This window comes from Mustela nivalis (assembly GCF_964662115.1).
Source record: "Mustela nivalis genome assembly, chromosome: 6".
In the NCBI taxonomy this organism is placed as follows: domain Eukaryota; kingdom Metazoa; phylum Chordata; class Mammalia; order Carnivora; family Mustelidae; genus Mustela; species Mustela nivalis.
The window spans coordinates 43,308,383-43,322,372 of NC_139025.1; the positions used below are offsets into that span (position 1 = coordinate 43,308,383).

The following is a 13,990-nucleotide window of genomic DNA, read 5'->3' on the forward strand; positions in this document are numbered from 1 at the left end:
TTGTTGCAAAAGTAGCCCTAGAACTATAATGAACATGAAGAAAATCCATTAATTCTACAAGCCAGGTTAAATTCTCCTGGAAGTTAGATTTAAGCACCAATGGGATTTTTAAAGATAGTTTAAAAGAATTTTAATTTTTAATAAAAAATGGGATTTTCAAAATCAAATTTAAAAATATATTGTGTGGAATAGAATACAATAAGCACAAATATATGGGATCAACTTTAAAGTTTGAGAAATGTAAAAATCAAGTCTACTTTTGTAACAGCTTTGTATTTTGTATTAAATGTCCTGATAAGCCCCAGACAGCCACAGAATCTGAAGACAATGACTCACAAACGTACTGAGATTCGTTTAATAATTTTCAAAGATTTTTTTTTCCTGTAAAATGGCTTGTATTTCCACAGGTACAATAGTGAAGAAATAAACTTTTCAATTTGACATGAAATATAAAAGAAGAGTTTTACAAATATATCCATAATATTTAACTGCTCATAACACTATACATGGTAAATATGACCACCCCTTAACTTCTAGACTATTTAATACAGAGAAACAGTCGGTCATCTCAGCTAAAAAGAAATAATTTCCCTTTCATCAAGTTTATTTCTGTTTAGAAACAGTTAAGTACACCTGGAAAAATATTTGCTTTGTCCTATCTTCCTCTAGGGCTTCTTCATGAGGGCGAAAACGTGAGAGGATATAAGTTTTACTGAAAAGAAAGACTGGACCTTCTTTTGTTTTACTACTTTAGCGATGCTTACATTCTTCTATTAAAAAAAAAAAATCCTGGAGTTGTCTCGTTGGCCTTTGGGTCATTAAGAAACGATAACAGAGCTCCGCTCTATTTCCAGCCCTGGAGAAAGAACTTCATACCCTCAGCCCATGAAGGCTAAACTAGGGGCTAGAAGATCGCCTGCCAAGGGAATGGAGATGGATCTGGCTTAAAATCAAGGTTCTGTGGTTTGCCTATCAGAAATTCCACTGTTACAAGGCAAAATTGCATGAAAATAACCAGCTTGTAGCCAGCATGAACAATGCCGTGATCACACATCCTTTCACACGGATCCAAAGCACAAAACGGCTAAAAAGTTGATCAAAATCCTAGACCGCAGGTAAAAATTGTGAGACCTATGACAAAAGGAGAAAATATGCTCGCTTTAACTTTCAAAAGAGCCCAAATCACAATACTGAGCTCCCAGACACAGGTGTTTGGAGTTTTATGTAAGCAAAAATAAAGCAATTGAAGCTTTAGGAAGAGTTCTCAACTTTCCTAATACAGTATATGCAATTAACTTAAGCTTTCCCTATTGATACTGGAAAGAAATTCTATTACAATCATGTGTATGCCAGTTCCTAGCATATTTCTGCATCCAGATTCATTAGCTTCCTTCATGGAGCCCATCATTTTTCCAATGGCTTTTTCCTTTCTTTAAACCCTAACCCTGAAATTCTATAACCAGTTATATCACGTGGCTTCCCTGAGGCACAAAGGTACCAAACTCTATAATTAACTATTGAGGAATGATAAATATGCTATTTATATTAAAAGATTTTAATTCTTTTGGGCCACAGGTGGGGGGAGGGAACCCCAGAAAGTTTAATATTTACTCTGCCATGTGAACTATAGCCCTTTTTGCAAAAAGCGAAATCAAATAAGGGAAATACTGAGTTGCAGCATGCATGACCCGACAGCACCGATTATTAATTTAAAAAAATTCCGGACTAGAAAAATATTCAGAATTGTATCCCATCCACCCTTTTTTCTTTTAAAATAGTAAACTGACAATGGAAAAAGTTAACTACAGGAATACTTCACTGGGTGTTTTTTTTTTAACTTCTGGTGACCTAGTCACCAAAGGCATTTTGGTCAGGCCAAGATCACAATAATCGATCGGCAGTTTCCTATGTGGACACCTGGGAGAGCGGGACTCACCCTTTAACGTGGCAAGCAAGATGAAAACAGAGGTAACCTTGGAGAAGTTACTTTTTCTAAATTACATTTCTCCGTCGAGCTGGAGCTCTTTATTCTCACAAACTGAACTGCTCTCCACTTGGGAGGAAACTCCTTGGGTCAAAATCTAAGTGACTCTTATTAGAAGCGGCCAAGAGGAGCCTGGCATCTTTTTTGCAGTCTTGCTCCTCTCTGCTCTTCTTTCCCCAGAGGGCAAGGGGACCTCACTTGGAGGTCACAGGAGACACAATGTGGACGGGGGGCAGTGTACTGTTACTCCCCTTCAAAGAGCTACTCCAAGTTCAGCTTTTACTTTGTTATCTCCATTTACCAGAAGTAAACAACAACAAACATTTCACATTGGAAAGTTATTTGGGGCCATGTGTTTGTTGCACGTCAACCTGCTAGACCCTGAACTATAACAGTCCTTGAAATGGGAGATTACAGCAGATTGTAACTTTCTAGAAATGTTTCTGATGGGGAAAATCCAGCCCTGCTTAGAGGCAAGGCTGTTTACCATACAAGATGCTTTTAGGGTATCGAGACTCCTCCAGTCACCTTCTAGCCATACAGCAAGCAAAGGGACTGTTGCCGCTTCTGTCATTTTGTGGAGCCCAAAGGAGCACAAACTGAAAAGACACGCTAAGTGAAAGCTAATCCTTGGGGACAGAGACTACCTAAAAAGGCATTTGATACATTACAACTTACTCTCCCTGCAGACAAAAAGAAAATGAAATTACCTACAGAATAGAGTAAGCTATCCAGAAGAGGACTGTTGCTGGATTTTCACATCACTTAAAAATTACCAAAACAAAAAATCTCCTCTGAAAAGTAAAGTTTTTTTTTTTTTTTTTTAAACTGAGCGGAACTTTTTAGACATTAGGTCAAATAAGTAGCAGCAATCAAGGGTAATCTAATCACTTTCAGAAAGAAAGACCTTTACCATGGGTTAGAACAACTGAAAACAGGGCAACATATTTCCCAGGGGGCAGAGCATGGAAAGATATTCAAGTATGAACACAGTATGTGAAAATCCTATAAATTCTGTACTCTTAAAAGGTTAAAATGTAGAATGGATGTTAGTTTAAATAAATACTTGCTGCATGTGGCAGGGCTCTGCTTCAAGTCTATGAGCTGTGCTGCGCCTGTCTCCTGGCCTAGAAATCTTTACATTCTGGCAGCAGGGACACTATCTGTACCGAGGACGGAGAACGAGCATCCCAGAATCACTCAAAATGAACAGAACTAACAGAAGGATGGTGGCGCTCATATGAAATTCTGATTTAATTATTCCTCAGTAAACACTCATTTGCTCTCTTGAAATCAGGAATTTCAAATTATCTCTGCAGATGTAGCACTTGGTGTTGTGTATATCTAATGATCCCATTTAAATTTAGTTTGATTTGCAAACATTTTCTAGACTTACAGGGCTCCGTACGCTGCAGGAGAAGGTGACAGATGGCAGGGAGCGAGCAAACCAAAACGCCTGCATCCTTGTGAGCTGTTGCTTCGAGGCTCCCAGAATTTTGGCCGCCTTAAGGGACAAACACTTAGGAAACCCCAACAAGTGGTTTCTTAAAAGGTAAAACCTTATTTTTAATCCTAAATCCTAAACAATCCAGTAAGCTAAGAAACTTGATGGTATAGTAACCTAGGCCATACTGCTGCAATAATAATCCCCCTTGATTATGGAATTTTTAAGAGTTGCTGCATTTTAATTAACCAAACCGTTCTGGCCATGCACGAGGTGTTATCAAAGACAAAACCAAAGGCGGAATAAAAAATTACGGAAATTTCTTTGAAATGCCAAGTTCTCAGATGACTGCGTGGATAAAGCCACTGAATTCCACCAAAGTAAAAACAAAACATGGCAGCAGAGGGATGTTCTCTTCCCCCCAAAAATGAGAAAAATCCGAAAACCCCAGCTTTCAGAACAAGGCCTCCGTGCCTAAGGCCTCCTGTTGTCCGCCACCCCGTTGTACCCAGCGGCGGAATCGGCGCCGCTCAGCTCCCAGCCTCGGTCAAGGCTCCCGGTCCCCACTCAGCACGCAAGGGCCTACGAGGAGAGCCAATGCCTTTTGAATGAATTTCGTCTGCATTTGTAAAATAGGATTTCAAGTCTCATCCAAGTTTACAAAGGAAAACCTCGTTTAAAAACCCAAGGTTAAAATAAAAGCATGGCCTTTTTAATCCAATTAGTACAAAGATAGGATGTTTGCATCAAGCATACTTCGATGACAATGCCGCGGTTCAGAGCATGCACCACGCCACTGCGGTCTTAAATTCCGGGCATGTCTCAGCGCCGTGACACCCCTCCCCCTTCGTGCCCTCCCCCCCCACCCCCAGCGTCAGGTCCCCCCTCCCCTTAATAAACAGCATTATAAAAAGGTAAAATCTAGAGTTAGTGGCAAAATCTTCACAGTAACTTGTTAATAAAGTCGCACACGGCTGTCGGGGCCATCAGTCCACGGGGCCCTGGAAAATCAACTTGATGCAGTTCTGCTCCCCGACCAGCTGCGTGGCGCAGAACGGGCAGGCGGCGTGGAACGCGTGAGTCCCGTGAGGCAGGGGAATCTGGGACCAGTATTTGGCGGACTTCTCGGAGCACACGTGTCCGCAGGGGGTGAAAGCGTGCGTGGGCGGCCCGGCGTCCACGTAGAAGCCCGCCTCACAGCCGAGCCAGAGCGGCACGTAGGGGCCCACAGTCCTGCACATGGGACACTCGCGCTCGTTGGCCTCCGTGTCGCTCCGGTGGCCCCAGTTGTGGTAGCCGTGCACGTGGCCGCAGCTGAGGTAGGCCCAGGGCTGCTTCTCCTCCACCACGTCCTTCCTGTTGATGCTGGGGAAGGCCAAGGTGTTGAGCCCCACGGGGCACTGCGGCCGCGCGGCGTTGATCTCCTGGCGCAGGGCTTCGATGTGCTTCTGCGTCGGGGTGTGGAACAGGCCGTCCGCCGTCCTCCAGAGGAGCGTGGCGCCGCACAGGTCGATGAGGGAGCCGTCCTGCAGGACGTTGGTCTCGCTTTCCACCTGCAACGAGGCGGACAGACAGGCCTGGTAGACGCACCGTGCAGCCCCGTGCTCTAACATTCTTTCCTGAGCAAAGATTCCCGTGCAGGCGAGCCCGGGCACGCGGTTTCCCCGCGGCCTCCCTGAGAGGCTCCAGGAGGCTCTTCCTCCCTGAGCCCCGCCTGTTTCCTCACGGGGACACGCGATGGAATAGGGGTGGGCCGTCCTCGCAAACCCTAAATGTTCAATTACTGCAGTGATTTTCACCAATCTTAGGTTTTCATTTTTCCTCCTCGTCAATAACACTATGGCTCCTTGACCGCACGGGGGACAGCACGCGTCCCACCGGTCCAGCTGTGAAGATTCACCCTCCCTGTGACCACCGCGGACCCAGGTCCTTGTGGGACCCTGCGATAAGGACTGCAGTGGCCCAAAGGATGCCCGGTGATCTTTAGCTTCCCTCAATCTGTTGTTTCTTCTGTATTCCTATGATCTGGAGAAGCATTTGCCATTTTTTTTTTTTAAAGTTAAATTGAGTTAGCCAACATATAGTACATACTTAATTTCAGACGTAGATTTAGTAATTCATCTGGTGCCTGTAGCGCCCAGTGCTCCTCACATCACGTGCCCTCGCTGACGTCCGTCACCCTGCCTCCCCCTCCCCCTCCCGTCCTCCTCCCGTCCAGCAACCCTGTTTGTTTCCTAGAGTTAAGAGTCTCTGACTGTTTGTCTCCCTTTCTGACTTCTTTCTAGCAACTGCACTACTGGGTTTTTAACCCCAAAGCTACAAATGCAGTGATTTGAAGGGGCACCTGCCCCCCAATGTTTATAGCAGCAATGTCCACACTAGCCAGACTATGGAAAGAGCTCAGATGTCCATTGTCCGTTGCCAGAAGACTAGATAGAGATGTGGTGTGTGTACATACACGCACACACAGTGGACTACTGGACATCAGAAAGGATGAAATTTTATCATTTACACTGATGTGGATGGAACTGGATGGTATTATGCTGAGTGAAGTAAGTCAGAGAAAGAGAAAGCCTTCACTTTAAAAAGGACGGCACGTAGTACACCAAGTGCTTACAAGTCTGATGAACAGCTGAGGTGAAGCTGTTAGACACGGCAGGCAGGAATCCAACCACCGCCTCCATGTGCCGGGTGTGCTCTAAGGCCTGGAGCTAATACAGCTTCTCTACCATCCTGAAGAGACGTCTTCTTCACTAGCAGGAGGCAGACATGCTGGAGCTATAAGCCAGTGAAGGTCCATAATGAGCTGCAACCATCACGTGAGGCCATGTCCCCAAAGGGGCTAGGAGCGTGGACTTCGCAGCCCATGGCCTCCGTGTGCACCCAGGCTCGGTCACGCACTAGCTCTAACCTGGGGCGGTTACCTCGGCTACCTGTGTCTTGGTTCCCCCTTCTGTAAAACTGGACAAGAGGAGGGTGAGCATTAAATCATACAAAGAATGTTCTTAGAACCATGTCTGGCAGGCAGTAAGCACGATGCCGATGTTTGCTACTGTTAGTTTGATGACAGGACGTCAGAAATGCTTTTTAAAAAAGACTGCCCTTGAACAGAGATTTGAAAACATTGTTGTCAGCAACCAGTGGGTGGAAGGGAAGGTGGTCCAGAAAGAGGGAGGCAAGGCCACACAGCAGGCACGCGGAGGGAGCTGCCCACACTCAGGTGACCAGTGGTGGGCCTGGAGGTTCCTCTGGCCTCCTGTGCCCAGGGGAAAGGGAGGCAGTTTTCCACAGCTATAAAAGAACAGATCTGTTTTTCCAAAAGGTCACTTCAGAAGTGGGGAGGATGGACAGGATGGGTCCCACCTACTGCTTACAAGCAAGTTATCAACTTTTTAAAGCCCTGGTTTTCTCATCTGTCACAGGGAACCATGACAGTGATGTCATGAGGTTGCTCTGCGCACTGCCCGAGAGAGACTTACTGTGACTCACTTGGGAGGGTCGGTATGTGACGCTAGGGTTATTTTTATTTTTATTTATTTTATTTTATTTTTTACAAGTAGGCAGAGAGAGAGAGGAGGAAGCAGGCTCTCTGCTGAGCAGAGAGCCCGATGGGGGGCTCGATCCTAGGACCTTGGGATCATGACCTGAGCCGAAGGCAGAGGCTTTAACCCACTGAGCCACCCAGGCGCCCCTAGGGTTATTTTTATAGCATCTAAAATTCAGCTAAGAGATGAACTTAGCTGAATTTACTAAGTTTTACAGAGCCAGTGTAGTTTAAATACCCCAGTATTATGTGATACATTATATATCCAGTATGGATCTGGTAGACCTAGCCTATAGTATGCTCATAAGAAATAGGATACAATTCAAAGTCTATTCACCTGATTATGGAGGGGGTTCAGCTCCTGAAGGGGCATTTCCCCCACATTTAATTAATTATATTGATCAAGGACAAAGCTTCCTGTGATGAGAAACATGGCAGTTGTTAACACATCAGTATGATCATTCACATTAAGCACTGATTATGGTATTAATCCGAAACCTTCTACCAGCACTAGTTCCACACCAAGAACAGGAGGCATCTACTACTTTTAAAATATTCTGAATTGCCAGCAGATCACATTAGTCTCTGTATTTCTGTGTTCGGTTGCAAACGTACAGGACTGCCAGAGCCCTATTCCCTAAATCTAATCTCCAGACAGACTACTTACCTCAATGCTACCAGTCACAGCTACAGAACCAGAATCCGAAGTGGAAACCTAAGCTCCAAGAATCAGCAGGTGTTCACCACAGATGAACCCTGGTTAACAAGAGGGCGCTGTAGGGGAGCTGGGTCCTCTCACTGACCATCCCCTGCCGGTGTTTCCCATAATGCAAGATCATGGAAACTCAGAAACCTTTACACCATACACTATCATTATAGCACAATCTGGGAAAGATCTGAGGGTCTCCTACAGGGACTGACTTTAAAATAGTTGAGATTTAACACAACCCATGAACACAGGCTATTCTGGGAGTTGTTTCTTCTCAGGGGCATGTCCCCTCCCAGGACACACACAGCTGCCTGAGCTGGGTCACTGCACAATCACCGAGGATGGGCAAGAAGCTCATTCTAGAAATGTGCCCATTGACAAAGACAAGCCCTTCTCGGACTCCAGTGAACACTTTCTATTTCCCAAGAAAGCAAATGCTCTGGTGTAAACTCTCCCAGGTGAGGGCCGGCCGGGGCTCCCCACAACAGGGTACCAAATGGCAACGTGGGAGTCCAGACTCTCTATCAGGGAGGACACGTTTTAATTCCATCTACTGCCACCTTCTCACTCTGGGACCCTGGGCAATATTTAACCTCTCGTGCCATACCTTCCTCATCCACAAAATGGGCAGGATTCCACTTCTCTGACAAAGCTGCCCAGATTTCATGACCTGAGGTCTCTGAAATGTTCACGTAGTGCCTGATCCAGCAACGACTTCTACTGATTTCTACTGTTGCCATCATCACGCCTGAGAACCAGTTCAGCCGACCCCGGTCAGTTTTGTATGAAGTTATCCAGTGATCAGAAACAAAGTTATTTGGAAAAACTGCTTTTACAGTCTGTTCCCTATTTATAGTCTCTTGAGAAGTGTTTAAACACAAACACTATCGTATTTGCTCTGGTCTTTCTTGGAAAACACTTTTGTTTACTCAGCCAGGATGCTCTAATATTGGGCCTTGTTGTAAAAATGCAGAAGCTGTATTTGTAGTTCAGTAATGGTATGAAATATAAATAAAAATAACAGTTCCCTACGGAGAAACATCGAGTAGGGTCTAGCAAACCAGGTTAGTACTAAAGTCTCCCTCAACCCCCCCCCCCCAACATCCCACCACTGCCATCTTCTTTTTCTGGCTCAATTAAAAAAAGCACTGGAGCCACAAGTGTACTCAGAAATGTCTGGCACTGTGCCACGCAGCCATGGCAAGATCACACACCGCCAACTTCCCATCTCAGGGCTTATAATTATTCTCCACAGAAGGAAAGAGTTAAAAAGCCAACTGCTTTAGGGCATTTGGGATAAGTAGGGATATTTATAGGAAAATATTAACATGTCAAGTCAATGCCCTCTATGAATGATTTCAAGTAAAAAGTTTTATGATTTTGGTGAATTACATAGGGAATTATGTATTAATTTCTTACAATGAACTGAAGGGGGGAAAAAAGCTAACTTAATTATCTTTTAGTTCCAGAAAGTCTAGTAAATAATTCCATAATTCATAATTTTCACTAATTAGTCTTGGACAGCTCAGGATTTTTCCAAATTAGTAAAGTTTTACACGAAAAATAAGTATGCCCTTAAAGTGAATTTAAGTGGAATTTTGTAATGAAGCATATAATAAAGGATACACTATTAAGGTAGCAAGGAGGAAAAAGATAATTTTCTTCTACTATGGGAAAAGCTTAATCAAGGAAGGAAATGAGCCCATGTCGTTAGCATTTTCAGGGGCTTAGGGAATTCTCATTCTTCTGGGTCAATGGTTCACAGCACTGTTACCTCCATAAAGGCTCTAGATTTCAGGGGAGAAAAATGACAGTCCCTGAGCAAGGCTCTTGTAGTGTGGTACATTTTCCAGAGTGAAGACCACTCACCAGCTTTCCTCTTTGCTGGGCTGACCTGGTTTCTCGCAGGGTGTACACGTCTCCACAGACTGAGATTTCACGCCAGACCCCAGGCTGGGACTCCTCAGTGAAGCCCCCTCGGGGATGCATCACGAGAACGCCATTAGTAGTGAGCCCATCCATGTGGCCGTCGGGGTTTTTCCATTTCGCTGCCTTTTCCTGGAGAGCATACCACAGAACAGAAAAAGCATGCTAAGATTATGTTCAAAATGAAGGGATTCCAGAATCTCTTTAAAATATCCGGTACAGCAGAAGGAAGGAAAGTGATGAATTTTCATTTTCTATTTAAACCTAATAATCAGAAGGATAAAATATGCAATTATTCTGATAACATGAAAGTGCTAAAATGTATGAATGATTTATCATTGGATATGCATTCTATTCATCTTGGGAGCTTTAAAAAAAAAAAGAACCTGATGCCTGAGCCCTTCCTTCAGAGGTTCTTTTCTATCCAACCCTGTTACCCTGGGGAGATTCTGGGAATCTACTATGTCTTCTTCAATTCTATTTGTGCAATCCTTTTGCTTCTTAGGTATCAGCACTTTACATGTAATCATTACCTGGGAAGTATACAGAAGGAAGGGGAAAAAAGGAGTTTTTATTAAACATGCAAAATTTAAAAAAATGTTACACTAACAAGTTGGGGCCAGTGTATCTTTATAAATATCAGTGTTTATCTCCTCAAAGATGGAAGGTAAAGACAGCTTGCTATAAGGGCAGGACAAACACTCTTCGATGCCTGGGCGAGTGAGCTCTCTTTCTTGAAGACAGGGCTAGCTACTGCTCACATGACTCAGGAGTCTATTCTGATTAGGATAAGCCCTCTTGCCAGTGACTGAGTTCTGGCCAATGAGACATGAGTGGGTTTTCTAGGAGCCTTCCTGTAAGGCTCCTTTGCTCTAAAAAGAGAGATCAAGAAGAGGGAGTGACCTCAGCCTTCGAGCAGCATGGGTTATTCCTTTCTCCTTGCCCCTTGGATTTACAACTAATCAGACATCAATAGCCAAAAAAGAGCATGGCGGCGTGGCCTCCAGATCACCTGAGAGCCATACGTCCATGCCCCTCAAAGTGGGTAGACTGCCTCACAGAAGAGGCAGTGGAGGGGAGTTGCTGGGGAGTCAGAGGTGCCAAAGGCAGTGGCTGGTGGGCAGGGGGATAGTGTGGCCTTTTCTGACAAAGGAGGTGGAGGGTGAAGGAGGTTGGGGGAGGTCTGCCCCATGCATGTTCTATAGCTGGAAGAACCCACTGCTGTCTCTGAGGAAAGACTGCAGTGAGTGGGGGGAGGCAAGTAAGGCAAAGAGAACTTCAGAGAACTGTCTCCTACTGTCTGCCCCAGGGTTCTGGTCCATGCACTGCTGGGAGGCTCCCCTCACCCCATCCCTTGCTCCAACTTGAGGATCCCCCCTACCAGGCTGTGGGCACATCAAAGTCTCAAGAACTAAGTACACACCTCCCCCAGCTCTGCTGCACCCCCCATTCCTTTTCCCTTGACACCCACTTCCAACCTCTGTGAAGTCTGCCCCCACACTCTTAAGAGAAACCAAAAATTTGTGCTATAGTCCTATCTTTGAAAAATAAAGGAAAGGCTCCTAACTACCAACATGTTGAACTGTTAGAATCAAAGTAAATTGAACCTTGCCGAAACAGGGTGTTCCCTACTTTAAATGTGAAGACAGAGGCACTTTTAATCAAACATCAAGAAAAAAATCACATCACAAAAAGAAAATGACAGTTTTCCAGCAACTGAGCCCAAAGACCTGGTATATTGCAATCTAATGGATAAAGAATTCAAAAGAGCTGCTATGAAGAAATTTAATGAGCTACAAGAAAACTCAGGCAATACAATGACCTCAGAAATATAATTGACAAACAGAAGGAATACTTTACCAAAGGCACCAAAATTCTAAAAAAGAACCAAACAAAAGAACTCAATAAATGACATGAGGAATGCATTAGAACGCACTGAAAATAGAGCAGATCAGGTGGAAGAGAGAATTAGTAAGATGGAAGACAGGAACAGAGAAATGTTTCAGATGGAAGGGAGGAGATAATTAAGATTTAAGAAGTGAAGAAATACTACAAGAGCTAGCAGACTCCATCAGAAAAGCCAACATAAGAATAATGAATTTTGCAGAGGGAGAAGCAAGGGGAAAAAGGACAAACAGCACACTTAAAGAAATAACTCTTGAGAACCTTTAAAACTTGGGGAAAAGAACTGGATATACAAAGTCCATGAAGCCAAAAGCACATCTTATTATCTCAATGCAAGACTTTCTCCAAGACACATTATATTAAAACTATTAAAAAGTCAATGATAAAATTTCAAAGGCAGCTAGGGCAAGAAAAGATAGTAGCTTGCAAAGGAGTCCCCATCAGGCTATAAAATTTCTCAGATTAAAAACTGCCAGCCAAGAATATTCTACCCAGTAAAGTTATGCTTTTGATATGAAGGAGAATTAAAGGCTTTTGCAAACAAGAGCTGAGGGAGTTCACCATTCCTAGATCTGCCTTATATAAATGCTGAAAGGAACTCTGCAAGCTGAAATGAAAAGACAGAGGGACACAAAACTCTGATTAAGGTGACAGAATCAGAAACGGCAACTCTTTATAAGAGTATACTAAACTCTATAATGATAGTACAAAGTTTAAAGGTGAAGAGCATTAAAAATACCTATAATAAATAGTAAAAATAACTACAGCTACTACAACGTGGTAACAAGATCACAGCATAAAAAGACAGTTTGTGACATCAAAAACATAAAAGGAAAAGAGTAAAAGGAATCTTCATAGGCAAAAGAAGAGAAATGGCTCTCAGCAGAAAAAGGACTATTTTATCTATGAGTGGTTTTATGTAAACTTCATGAAAACTACAAAGCAAAAATCTAGAGCAGAGACACAGAACATTAAAAGCGGGGAAAACTGAGCAAAAAGCACCATGGAAAACCACCAACGTACAGAAGTAGGTAGAAATGGAAGGAAAAAAGAAACAATGGAGAGAGAAAATAACCAGAAGGAAAAAGAGAAAATGACAGTGGTGAGTCCTTACATATCAATAATCACACCAACTGCAAATGCACTGAACTCACCAAAAGGCATAGAGTGGTTGGATGGATTAAAAACAACAACAAAAGACCCAACTATATGCTGTCCTACAGGAGATTCATCTCCACTGTAAAGATACACATAGGCTCAAAATGAAAGGATGGAAGATGATATTATGAGCAAAAAGAATCTAAAGGAAGGCTGGTATTGTCAAATTTGTATAGGACAAATAGATTTTAAGCCAAAAAGGGTAATAAGAGACAAAGTCATTACATAATCATAAAAGGGTCAGTATATTAAGAAAATATAAGGATTATAAATATATATATGTGCCCAACATCAAACACCAAATTATATTAAGCAAATAATAACCAATCTAAAAGAGAAATGGGCTACGAGATAATAATTGTAGGAGTCTTCAATACCCCACTGTCAGCAACAAATAGATTTTTCAGAAAGAAAATCAACAAGGAAACACTGGAACTGAACCACACTGTAGAACAAGCAGACTTAATAGACCTGTACAGAACATTCTATCCAACAGTAGCAGAACATATTTTTCTCAAGTGCACTGGAACATTCTCTAGAAGAGACAGGATAGGCCACAAAACAAATTTAGTAAGTTTAAGAAGACTAAAATCGTATCAACTATCTTCCCTGATCACAGTGGTATGAACTAGAAAGTGACAATCAAAGAGAAGTGAGATCTGCAAAAATGTGAAAACTAAAAAAACCCCTTTTAAATAACCATTGGGTCAAAGAAGAAATCAAAAGGGGAAAAATTATCTTGAAACAATTGAAAATGAAAACACAACATCAAATATTGTGGGATACAACCAAAGAAGTTCTGAGAGATCGTATCAACTATCTTCCCTGATCACAGTGGTATGAACTAGAAAGTGACAATCAAAGAGAAGTGAGATCTGCAAAAATGTGAAAACTAAAAAAACCCCTTTTAAATAACCATTGGGTCAAAGAAGAAATCAAAAGGGGAAAAATTATCTTGAAACAATTGAAAATGAAAACACAACATCAAATATTGTGGGATACAACCAAAGAAGTTCTGAGAATCTGGGGAGGAGTCAAGATGGCGGAGAAGTAGCAGGCTGAGACTACTTCAGCTAGCCGGAGATCAGCTAGATAGCTTATCTAAAGATTGCAAACACCTGAAAATCCATCGGCAGATCGAAGAGAAGAAGAACAGCAATTCTGGAAACAGAAAAACAACCACTTTCTGAAAGGTGGGACTGGCGGAGAAGTGAATCCAAAGCGATGGGAAGATAGACCCCGGGGGGAGGGGCCGGCTCCCGGCAAGCGGCGGAGCAATGGAGCACAAAATCAGGACTTTTAAAAGTCTGTTCCGCTGAG

The 13,990-nt window shown here is 43.1% G+C and overlaps 1 protein-coding gene across 2 annotated transcripts in view; it reads right to left on the minus strand.

Moving 5' to 3' along the window:
- Nucleotides 1–332: 332 nt before the first annotated feature.
- Nucleotides 333–13,990, minus strand: part of PELI2 (pellino E3 ubiquitin protein ligase family member 2) — a 188,869-nt gene continuing 175,211 nt past the window's right edge. For both annotated transcript variants that reach the window (XM_082735090.1, XM_082735091.1), the window contains exons 5-6: nt 9,551–9,739; nt 333–4,981 (exon numbers count right to left, since the gene is read on the minus strand). In XM_082735090.1, coding sequence (XP_082591216.1) covers nt 4,415–4,981; nt 9,551–9,739 — 756 coding nt within the window. In that variant the 3' untranslated portion in view covers nt 333–4,414. The remainder of the gene's footprint in view (nt 4,982–9,550; nt 9,740–13,990) is intronic.